Raw genomic sequence first — 11,836 nt, 5'->3', positions numbered from 1 at the left:
GTCCCAGAGTCACGGGCCAGAGGAACTGCCAAGGTATATCCTTAAACTGGAACAAACCTGAAGGGATGTGGATACTGAAGTGTCACGTAGACTCAGCCTTACGACTCGTCTGTGAAGAAACCGCTGTGTGTTTTGTGTTAAACGTGGGGTGGAAAAACATCCCGAAATGGGAGAGGTAAGCGTTGGGGTTTTTGGAGTTGTTGATTTCCCTGTACTTCATGTACGCAGGAAAGTGGGTTCTGTGTGTTTCATGTTTTAATAGTTGCAACTAATGTTTATAAAGAGCTTGTTATTTACGTTTTAAGCACTTTAAAAAAAAATAAAAGTTGTTCAAGCTGTTCCTAGATACCTCTGATTTATTGACAACAGCGTCTGTGCTGATAGCACTTGGACAGTGAGTGACATTTATCTGTTTATTTTCTGAAGTAGGATGACGGTGTCCAACTTCTCCGGCAGCTTTTCCAGCATCGTTAGTGGTCCCCAAGCACCCGCTGCCACGTGGTGGCTGCGGGGGAGATGGTGGTGGTGGTGCTGCAGGGTTACCTTGAGTTCTCCTCCGAATATTGCCCGTCTCAGTTGATTGGGGCAGCCAGGGGGTGTGTAAGCTCCTCTGAGTTTCCTTGTGTGTCCCTTGAGCTGAGGGACTGCAGGAGCTTGGGTGGCTTGGGTGGCCACGCTGCCCGGGGGGTTTGGATCTGCCTGCAGCTCCCTTACTGCTCACCGTTGACTTTGCCCCTGCGTAGTGTGGGGCTAAAGGTTATGATTGCGTTCCTGAGGATTTGTGGAAAATCAGCAGCTGAGTAGAGGAGAGGGACCCCATTGCAGCGTGCTGGAGGAAGGGGAAAGGAGACCTCGCATTGTGTCACATGCTGGAGAGCCTGAGGAAGCCCAGCTCCATCAGCACTGCTGCTCATGGGATCAGGCAGCGTCTACCCCACTCTTCATGGGCATAAACCACTTAAACTCTCCCTCTCCGTGCAGCAGACCTTGCTTGGCACAGCACTGATCCCCAGCCGAGACCTTCGCCTCCAGCTCCTCTACCCTAATCCCACCCACCTGTCCCACTGCTCAGCTGTTCTCCTTCTCAAGGCCCGCTTCTTTCTTTATTTATGCCTTCTCCTTCAAAAAAATTAACTTCCCTTAAGCTTTGGTAAATGACTTTGCTGCTCCAACAGAAGAGTTTCGTTAGCTCTAATCCCCAGTTTATTTTTCATTCAGCTGGATGGCAGGCCGTTACCGAGCTCAGCACCTGTCTGGGGGGATCACGTTAACCCTGAGAGCCTGGATGGGCCAAGGCAGGGGAAATGTTCGGCACGCTGCTTCGCAGGATCAGGGCGCTGAACTGTGACCCTCTGAAAGACTATCTGAAGAAAAGACAGCCCGAAATGACTGGGCTAGTGTGGGGGTCCCCTGGCTGCAGGGGCGCAGGGGGCAGAGCAGAGCAGCAGTCACTGGGGGAACTGGAATCCATCAAGTCAGAAAAAAAAGAAAAAAAGGATTTTAAGACCTTAGTCCTGCTAAATCTCCATTTGTGATTATACCGGGTGTCTCTGCCGGCTTGAAAGCTTAAGCACAGGCAAGTAATTCCTGTCCCTGCAGGAAGAGCTGCCTGGGTTTGTTGTTTGAAGCCTGAGTTTTTGCTGCCCGCCACAAGTTTTCTTAAAATCTGGCTTTACAGATGGAAGCCGACAAGAAAAATGTTCCTGTGACTTTCTCCCCGAGCCAGCAGGCAGCCCAGCCCGCACCCAGCTGTCACCTGCGGGGTGGCCGTCTGAGACCCCCCAAATCTCCCTCGGTTTCTAGATGAGCTGGCTCGATGTCGGGGGAGGGGGGCGGGAGGGAGGCTTGTACTTCCCTCCACCAAGATGGAAAGAAACGTCAGTGCTGACTTAACAGTCGTGGATGTGGGGAAGCACCCCCCACATCCCCCCCTCCTCCTTCTTCCCCAAACCCAGGGAAATGCGAGTTGTCAGTCTAAATGGATCTGGTTAGATTGATATCAGCCAAAGAATTGATATTCTTTCTGGTATTTAACCAAAAAAGTGATAGTCTTATGTCACTCCAAATGTGGTTTTAGATAAACAGATTCTCTCCCCTCTGTTGTTACAAAACATTTAGTGTGTCAACATTAGGGATTGTATCAATTATCTGGCTCTGGCTGCAAAGGAGGGGGGGGATTTCCCATGCGGAGAAACGGAGGGATTTGGGTTATCATCCATATTCATCGGAGACATTTTGCTGCCTTGTGGAGTGCAGGATGCAACCTTTAGAAAAATAAAAAGAGCTGCCTTGTAAAGCATTAGTCACATCAAAAATGATTTTATTTTTCCTTTTAAGACAGTGTTAGGGCTCCAAGCGGTGTTAGAACCCGCCTCGAAGAAAGCGAACCCGAGTGACACGCTGTTCTTCAGGATAAAGATGGACGTTGTACCACAGGCAGAGGGACAAGAGGGGCAGCTGTGAAATGTAGCTGCAAGAGCCGTGGTGGTGCTGTGGGGTCAAAAGGAGGTTTAAGCCACGTGAAACCCTGCCCTGGCCGCACAGCTGGGGCAGCGGGCAGCAAGTGCTCCCCAGCCAGCACTGCGGCCACATTTAATTAAAGTGAGCAAACCATTAACTCCAAGGACAGGATACAAGGACAGTGGGTACACGCCAGTAAGCAGGATTTGTTGTTGGACCCGACCTTTGCTCATCAGCTATCTGTTCCTGGGGAGAGCAGCCTATTCACGCTTGCACACAACCAGGCAGGGAGAGGGCAAAAGGAGGGGCGATGCCGGCTGCCAGCTGCCTGCAACCCCAAGGGAGCAGGTCGGCGCAGGAACAACTTGATTTTAACAGTATCTCTAAGGGAAAAGGAACCAGAAATGAAAGAAATTGTCACTTTTCTGTTCTGGTAGAAGCTCCATCCTCGTGCCAGTGCCAGGGGTAGGAAGGCTCGTGCGCTTCGGCGCGCTGTCTCGGGGTGTGTGTTACAGCCTCCGCTCCCACAACAGGTTAAAGCCCCAGCGAAGCCCAGTTCACCTCTTCCTGCATAACCCGAGTGACACCGCGGGACTCCTCGGCAAGAAAACGCGTCCAAGGGGCTGAGACCAGGCAGCAGAGGCAGCACGAGGCTCGGGGAACGGCACGAGCCCCCTGCCCGGCCGGCAGCTCACCGAGCCTCTCACCCACCGAATGCCGTGAGCGCTTCGGACACGACCAGAGGTACCGCACTTGCGGCAGGCTCTGCACCAGGCCCCTTTTCTGTCCCCTTTGTCTACCCCAAGCTGCAGGAGATTTGAGGTTCGGTGAAGGGGATCGGCAGTGAATGAGCCTAAAACCAGAACGTGGCCTTGCAGATGGAAAGAGAGCGAGGAAAAAAAATAAATCGGCACCACATCCGTGAAGCAGAGCAGGAGCAAAACATTGTGATGTTCGTGTTTTTCTCTGCATAGCGAAAAAGAAGGGATTTTTTTTTTTTTTTTCCCCCAGGTGTATTGTTTAATTCTTCCTTAGCTGGAAAATCTGTTTCTGACCTGCTCTGTAATCTGTTGCCTTTACTTCTGCTGTGCCAAGCCTTCCTCTCATACCCTGGCTGCGTTCCCCGCTTCATCTTCATCTCCAGTCTATTTGCTGGCCCTTTGCTCTTCCTAGGAGAATTGATCCTAATCCTCCAAACAATTTCACCGGCATTTGAAGGGCCAGACACTTCTTATTCCACTAATCTAGGGAGGAGGATTCTGGAGATCGCTTGGCACACACCCCTTCTGCCCCCAGCCCCGCATGACCTTGCCTTTATCTCCACAAATCGTAACACGGAGGGAGAGAACAAATAAGTCTGCATCAAAGTAAACTTATTATTTCCAGGTTTCCTATTCTTTATTTTTAATCATGTATTTTAAAGGTCAGCAGCAATTCTTAGGCTCCCATCAAGTAAAAATATGTATTTCCACAAGGAAATGATGAAATGTGAGGTTTGTTTTTTTTTCAGAAGCTTTTGGGCTTTCACCTTTCTATGTGTTATTATTTGCTCAAACAATTTCAGAATTAAGGCAAACGCCTGCTGTCCAGGTCATGTTGCCGTGCATCCTCCTATCACCACCCATATCCCGACTGCTGTGTCGGTGTCACTGAGAAAATGGTGTTTTGTGTTCAAAAACAGAAGACCATTTTGGAGTGAGTCCCTTGTGCAGTGATTGGAAACGTGCGCCATGAGGTGTACGTGCACTTAGGGTGGGAAGAACAGAGCTCTGTCACCCAGGCGTGGCTGGTTACCTCAGACAACCTCCGCTGAGTTGCTAAATTAAACCCTCATTTCACAAAAAGGGGAACAGGCGAGGAGAAGTGGCAACAGAGGCAGGGGGAGGCTCCCAGGAGCCGTGCACAGCCCTCACAGAGCCCTGACCCCACGCAGGACTTACGCCCTGTGGGGGCAGTAGGGTGGCCCTGCGCTCCACAAATCCTTTGGCTGCTCCCTTGAGGCCTCGCACTCCCCCCAAGGCATAGCCATGGCGGCAGCCCGGGCAGGGAGAGCCACCTCGGGGCCCAGCCCGGGCGGGGGCACCTCGCAGAAGCCCCCCCCAAGCCCAAGGGGAGCCGCCTCTCCCCCCTGACCCTAGCTCCCTCACGCGGCTCCCCCTCAACTTTCCCGCCAAACCACATTTCCCGTCGTGCCCCCCGCGGACTCTATTTCCCATCCTGCCCCACGCCGCCGCACCCGTCTCCCCATTGGCTGTCAGGGATGGGGGGCCGCCCGGCGGCAGACTACATCTCCCGGCGTGCCGCGCGGGAGAGCTGCGGTGGGCCGCGGCCAATCAAGGGGGGGCTGTGGCGCCGGGGGCGGGGCCCGGCGGCGGGGGGGAGGCTGTTTAAAGTGGCGCTTTTGCGGCGCGCGAAGGGGATGGCGGCGCCGGCGGACTATCCCCCGTTCCAGCTGGGGAAGCCCCGCTTCCAGCAGGTACCGCCGCTGCCGGCGGGCGGGGGGACGGCGGCGGGAGGGGGGGAGGCAGGGACCAGGACCGGCAGCGGGAGCTGCGCCCCCCCCCCCCCCTCGGCGCAGCGCCGAACCCCCACCTTCGTGAGGAGAGACCCCCCGCTCCGCTCCTCTCCTCTCCTTTTTCCCCGCCCTCCCCCAGGGCGGTGCGCTGATTGGTGCGCAGCCCCCCTGCCGTTGGGCCGCCGGGCCGTCACTCAGAGCCGCCGCCCCCCCACCCCGCGGCGGCGCCCGCGGCGGGCGGTGATTGGCGCGTCCCGCCGTGCCCCCGTGCCTCGGGGCGGGAGCGGGGAGCCCTGGGGTCGCTGGTTCGAGCCCCGCGGCCGCCGCCGAGGGCAGCGGGGTTGGGTGGGGGTCCCGGGTGTCAGCGCACGGCGCGGCCTGTCCTTTCCCTTTCCCCCCCGTAGGTACGAAGTCTGGGCCCTGCCCCAGCGCGGGTGGCGGCCAGCCCAAGGTTGCAGGGAGGTGAGGAGCTGCTCCAGGAGGGTGCGGGGCCTGCAGGGCTGGGCCCAGGGTGGGAGCTGTGCCTGAGGGGATCCGGGTGGCTGTGGGAGCCAGGGCCGCTCCCGAGTGGGCACTTCAGCTGCCTCACAACAGGCTGTCTGTGCTGTGGGCTCACGTCGCCACTCGGCTGCCTCTGTGGTGTTGGGGTTGTGGCTGGGCAGGGGCTGACGCCCCCACCAAAGGGTGTCATGTGGGGTGTCAGAGGTGGCTGCCAAGGAAGTGTGGTTTGGGACGATGCGTGAGGTGAGGGAGTGGAGTGTGTGGCAGAGCCGCCCTGTCCTTGGTACCTGATGACTGGAGCATGGCGAGGAAGGCCTGCGGCCCACGGCAGCTGTCCCTGGGTGGGGAGAGCTGGTCAGAGCAGCTCACCCCTGCTGCTGCCTTCCTTGGCCTCCATTCACAAGGTGTCTGCAGGGTCACCACTATGGTGTAGCTGACAAAGACCACTCTTCCTTCTTGTAGAGCCACATCAGGCTTCCAATACAGCTGACAAAGTTCATAAAACCTACTTCAGTCTCTCTTGAGCTGGGTAAGACCCCCCTGGAATGAGCCATTGCAATTAACAAATCAAGAATGAGTATCAGGAATCTGCTGGTTAATAGGTGTCCCCCCCTCCCACTACTGGGGCAATCTCCAAGGAGACTCTCTTCCCACCATCCGCACAAAATCTGTATGGGACTGTTGGTTGCCAGCCATCTGACTTGCTAATTGCAGCTCACAGAGCTTGGCTTGACCAAAGCCGCCTGTTTGGGTTGCTGAGAAGTCCAGTTGCCAATTTCCCATGGAGGGGGCAGTTCTTGGGTGGTGGATCTATGTGCCTCTTCCCCCACTGTGTTATCCCTGTTCAGGAGATCATGTTCGGGAGGGAGACCTCTTCCTTGGAGCGACACATCCATCGCAACAAGGAAGGGGTGACTTTGCCGCGCAGGGATCCTGCTCGGCTGTGTGATCTGAGGGATGCTCAGGCTGAGGAGACGGAGCTTGTTAATAAAGAGAGGAGGAGGAGGAGACGCTACTCCCTTCTAGACACCACAGATGATTCGAGGCACACTTGGCAGCGAGTCAGGCACAGAATCGGTGCGTTCTGTTCATTAAGGAGCGACTGTCACTTGTAGCAACATTTAGAAAATGTTTCGAGGGGTATGGCAGGATGTTAATGATTGCGTGCGTCTTTGAGCGGAGATGTCCTGTCTCCTCACTGCCACTCCTGGGAGATGAGCCGAGTGCGTTTCTGCTGTGGCCCAGATCCGGGGTGAGGGTTGCCTGTCAGCAAAAGCACCCTTGGGACTGGATGCTTCAGGCGCTCTTTGCCAGAGGGCTACACCGAGCATTGGTAATCATTCCCCTTCTCTTCTATAGTGGTTTTATTCCTTTCCTGTAAAATTTTCTACAAAGCAGTGTGGAGGTCCAGTGGGAGCCATAGGATGGGTCATGGTTCCAGTGTCCCGCCAGATCTCGCCCTGCACTCCCCTCTTTTTCTCCTGCTCCCTCTGCCTATGTATGAAACACAGATGCAGCCCAGTCTGGAATCTGGCAGTGATGTGGGGTGGCAGAGCAAGAGAGGCTCAAGTATTGCTAGGGTGTAGGGCACTTGGTCAGATTGTGTGGTCAGCTCTGTTGGGGTTGGGACGTGGCACTTGCCCCATTGGCGCTGCAGCCATGTGCCTGCTTCCATCAAACAACCTGGCAAAGCTGAGACCCTTTATCTCTGGGTCAGATTTCCCCCATTTTGACCTTGGTGCTTGCTACCAAACTTCAGTCTCCAGCGCCGGGGAGGAACACCTACGTGAGCCTGAGGGATTGACAGACTGTAAACACCACAATCCTTTTCTATCAGCTGTTCAGTGCATTTCCCTGCAGCTCTCTGCCTTTCCAGTTCTTTTGGTGGCCTGTTGCAGGGTTTTATCTGTTTATAAGATCTTGGCCTTAGTGGTCCAGCTGACAAAGGATGCTTTACTTGTTTGGGAAGGATTAGTGATGCTTGGGATGGTTGTTTAAATTCTAGACATAGCCCCGTGTGATGACAGTATTTACTTTTCCTCTGAAATGCTGGCTGGGAGCAGGTCTGGAGCTATTTAAGAGGGGATTTGACTAAAACTGGGGCTGGGAGAGATGCAGGGAGCTGTGCTAAGCATCTTTGTCCCTGTAGGGGAAAACAAGGAAAAGTTGTGTGTTGGGAACAAAAAACCTTGGAGAGCAAACTCGGCTGCCTGGGGATTTGGTTCAGAGGAGACAAGGGAGCTTCCTTCCCCTGCTGTGGCCCAGAGTCCCCAGAAAGTGGCTGAGCAGAATTTAGGACAGCAGGCAGGAGACATCCATCCCCAGCACTACCTCTGGAGATTATTCAATTCCCCTTTTACCTCTCCCTTGTTTTGCAGTTCACTTGTTTTTCTTGATCTTCGGACAAGTGGTGTTCTGTCAAGTCACCTTTTTTTTTTTTTTTTTTTGTTGCTGTTGTGTCTTTGCTGGAAAGAGCCTCTGCCTCCCAAAGGAAGCAGGCTATTTTTAGGTAAAAGAAGAAACGAGGACATTAAGCTTGAGAATGTGTGATAAGAACTTAATTTTCTGACGAGCTGTTCTAATTTGTTAAGCATACTCCTGTTTTGTGTTGTGTTTTTTTTTTTTGTTTTGTTATTTTAAAAGGATTTTCTAAGTGCGACCTCTTTTAAAGCCAAAGCACTAAATACGTGTTGTCTGTGCTCTGGAGTCTCTGCCTGTAGCCCAGGCATTTACCCTGAGCAAAATATTTTTTTGTATCAGAACAGCTGAGGAAACATTTCCAGCAAGGGTCTGAAGATGTGTGTGCATTTGATTGCTAACTAGGGGTGTTAACTGCTGGAGGAGATAGTGCCAGTTAAACTCTAGTGTTTTTATTGGGGTCTTTGCTCTCTAAAAAGTAACATGAGGTTGTCTTGGGTAGTGCGAGCACAGGGGAAACTGAATAAGTGAGCTGACTTCCTTCCCAGCTTAAGTCGAGGGTGGTCATCTCAACAAGCAGAACTCATGATCATGCCTTGTCCCCTTTGCTAAAAAGGAAATAATGAAGGGGGGGGTGGAGAGAGGGGGAGAAACAAGTCCCAGATCTTAAATCCCTCAGGGGAAGGGGTGGAAAATAAAAGGGAATAAAGCCAAACCAGAACTGTAAACACCTTTTGTCCCTTGAACAGCTCAGTATGTACGTACCCTCATGGAGTACATGATGTGCTTAGGATGTTTTATTCTGTTGGCCAAACGTGCCATTTCTATGGCTGCAATATTAACAGCATCACTAGAGATGCTCTGTTGTCAGAGCTTGACCTTGCAGATATTTTAAATGTTAGAACTCAATGCATGATAATCTCGGAAATGTTTTATAAGGACATTAGTGCTAAAAATCATCATTTCCTGCTCTTCATATACTTTAATATGGTAAGTTTAAAGCACAACCAAGGTTTATTACCCTCCTTAGCAAAACCACGTGCCTCCTATGTCCAGGATAACCCTTGCAATAACACACAGATAAAGACGCTGTTGATTAGATATGCCTCTCAGGAGCTTAATGGCTTGCTGCTTGCATGCTGTGATTGCTGAAAGCCCTGGTCCAGGCAACAGGAGAAATCAGAGCTGTATTGTAATGTTAACACAGAGGTTTCCCCTCATGCTGTTCAGTGTAATGTTATTTTCCACTTTTTTGAAGTGAATGAAATTAATTTCTCCTAAAAGGCCATCATTATGGAGGAGAGATTTTCTTAAAAGGCTGCAGAAGGATGTTTAAGGTTGGTTCATAACTGCTTTAACTTTTGTGTATGTGTAGGTCCAGCCCAGCGTGTACAAGCTGCTTGGGATGAGGTTGGCATATGCTAAATGGTGTTTGCTGTCGCCAAACGTGGCTTTCTCAGCACTGAAGATGGGCTGACCCTGTTTATCCTATGCAATCTATTGGGTCCTGCAAACACATGCTTAAAGATGAATTGCAGAGGAGAAGAGGAAATACAGACACCTTTGGGTTTGATGTTTATCTGTTAACTTTGCAGAACCTGCCAAAAAAGCCATCCGTTGGCTTTTTTACATCTCTATCAGCCAGAATTGGATTCTAAACAGGGAGTTTATTTGTTTGTGTCTTGTGCTACAAGATGTAAACCCATAGCATTCCACGTGATGCCCATGAAAGGTTTCCATGTTGTATCCCATCTGTGTTCATGAGCAGACCTGTCAATTCAGGTAACCAAAGTTACTGAGGTGGAGGAGCTAGTCCTTACACGTTCTTGGCTGTTTAATATTGTAAAGTCAAATTGAAAATATCGAAGGGCTGAGAATCTGTAGCTTTAGCCTCAACTTGTAATGAGCTGGACCGCAACTGTGCGTGCAATTACACAGCTCTAGTGTCAGGCTGTACCTTGCCAGAGTCCCACTGCTCAATGGCTTGAATTTTCTTAATTTTCTTTGGTTTAGCTTAAATCTCTTCCTAATTAATTTAAAGCTGATGTAAGCCTGATTTTTTTTATTTTTTTTTTACAAAAAAAAAACCCTACCCAAGTCTGCATGTCTTTTGCTCTGGCTTAATTAAAATCTTTTTTAAATCACACTATAATTAAATTGGGAAAGTTGTGCGTATCTCCTGTTCTTCCCAGGACTGCCCAGGATACAATTCTGAGGAATGCTCACCCTCTTTAAGGTGATAAACAAGTGCTTGCTAGTGGTCACTTTCCCGTCTCTTGCTGCCCTTCTTCAAATTTCTTGAGCCTGCGAGGAGTAGTTTCCTTCTAGTTCTTGTCTCGGAGTCAGCTGGATCTTGCACGGCCCGCAGCACAGCCACTTAAATGAGCTGGATCTGTAATGTTCTCCTGTGGTCCCTATGAACTGCTGTGCCATGTAAGGGAATTAATATTCCCAGCCGCTTTGCAGAATTTCATTTTGCTTGCAGGCTGGTGAGAACTGGTCCCAAAATAGCCACGATTAATCACAGGAAATTTGTGTTATTCAGATTTTTTTTCCAGATAACTGTTTACTACAACAGATGTTGCAGGAATAAAATGGCAAAAAAGACCATGGATGGATATTTGGGAGCTGAAGGTCAAACTTATGGGTGTCTTGCAAGCTCCATCCCTTGTATGAGTATGACAGCCAGAGCTGGAAACTATCCTGTTAAAAAGGAAGCATCCTGAATTGTCACTTGGTTGGCTTGGTTGGCTTTGCAGGATGCCGTAGGGCTGCTGCTGTGCTGGTGCACTGAACTGTTCTTGGCTGTTCCTGTGCCTAGGGGCTTGATCGTCTCATCCCGTTTGCTTGTCCTAACAACTCTTGGCTTGCTGGGTGGATGCAGAGTTGATGTGTCTAGTTGAAACCTTGGAGGGAGGTGGAAATACCTTGCTTTCCCCTTTCTAGATGATAATGGGCTTGGAATGGTGGAGATAGGGTCAGAAGGAGGTATGGGAAAAGAACGCAGTTCATGTATGATGTACAGCAAAAGAAGACATGCAGGAAAAGAGAACGGCACTGTTTTATCACTGAAATGGCATTTAAAAGGCAAATAAAATCTCCCTCTTTTTAGAATTTGTAGTAATGAATGAGCATGTGTTTGTCAGAGCCAGGGACAAGGCAGTAGCTGGTGGGAGAAGGGCTGAGCAGTGCCTTGACCATCTGAACTGCAGGAAAAACGATGCTCCATTGCAACGACATCTATGTAATGTCTCTATAACATGTTTCTGAATCTGTTTCTTCCAGTGGTTTTAAGTCAGCTTCTTCGTAGGGGCTACTCCATTTGTCTTAGCAGAGCCAAAATGTCTTGTAAGAAAACAGAGAAGGTCAAGTCGCTGCCTGCTCAATCATTTGGATTTCTTTACCTGATGCTTTGGAGCACAACAAAGACAACCAGTAACATGCAATGGGTTCATTTGGTGTTGGAAAATAATTTAGGAGTTGAATGTATTTTAAGCTGCAATAATTTTCTTGTGTTTTTATTTATTTATCATAACTTTTATTCACAGTTAAACACAACGCTCCCATCACACAAAATGCTGCGGTGTTCAGTGAAGCCCGAGCATGAGTGAGGAGTGTAAAACATCAGTAGGTAAATGAAAGCAAAGGTGTTCATGGGGTCTCTGGGTTGAGAGAACTCTGTGGGAACCAATATTTTAGTTTGTTAGAGCCAAAGAAGCCCTTTTTGAAGTTGTCTTGTTGGTGGTCAGCCTGCAAAACAGTTTGTTGCATTTTGGCTATTGATTTCCTACTTATCCTGTAGAAACTTGGTATTTGCAGGAAAGTATTTGAATTGGGATTGGAGGGGAAAATCCTGATCTGTTCTGTGAGTTCAGTTTTGTGGTTATATTCAGGAAGGGTATTGAGTTGCAGCTGAGGTGCAACAGTTGGATCTGATTTAAT

At 50.4% G+C, this 11,836-nt stretch overlaps 1 protein-coding gene across 1 annotated transcript in view; it reads left to right on the top strand.

Moving 5' to 3' along the window:
• Positions 1 to 4,879: 4,879 nt before the first annotated feature.
• Positions 4,880 to 11,836, top strand: part of SFXN5 (sideroflexin 5) — a 100,964-nt gene continuing 94,007 nt past the window's right edge. The window contains exon 1 of the mRNA XM_074147397.1: positions 4,880 to 4,936. Within this exon, the coding sequence (XP_074003498.1) occupies positions 4,880 to 4,936 (57 nt within the window). The remainder of the gene's footprint in view (positions 4,937 to 11,836) is intronic.

The sequence above is a fragment of the Numenius arquata genome, chromosome 5 (assembly GCF_964106895.1).
Source record: "Numenius arquata chromosome 5, bNumArq3.hap1.1, whole genome shotgun sequence".
Taxonomy (NCBI): domain Eukaryota; kingdom Metazoa; phylum Chordata; class Aves; order Charadriiformes; family Scolopacidae; genus Numenius; species Numenius arquata.
Note: the sequence above shows the minus strand (reverse complement) of the source record. Positions and strands in the feature narration are given on the sequence as shown.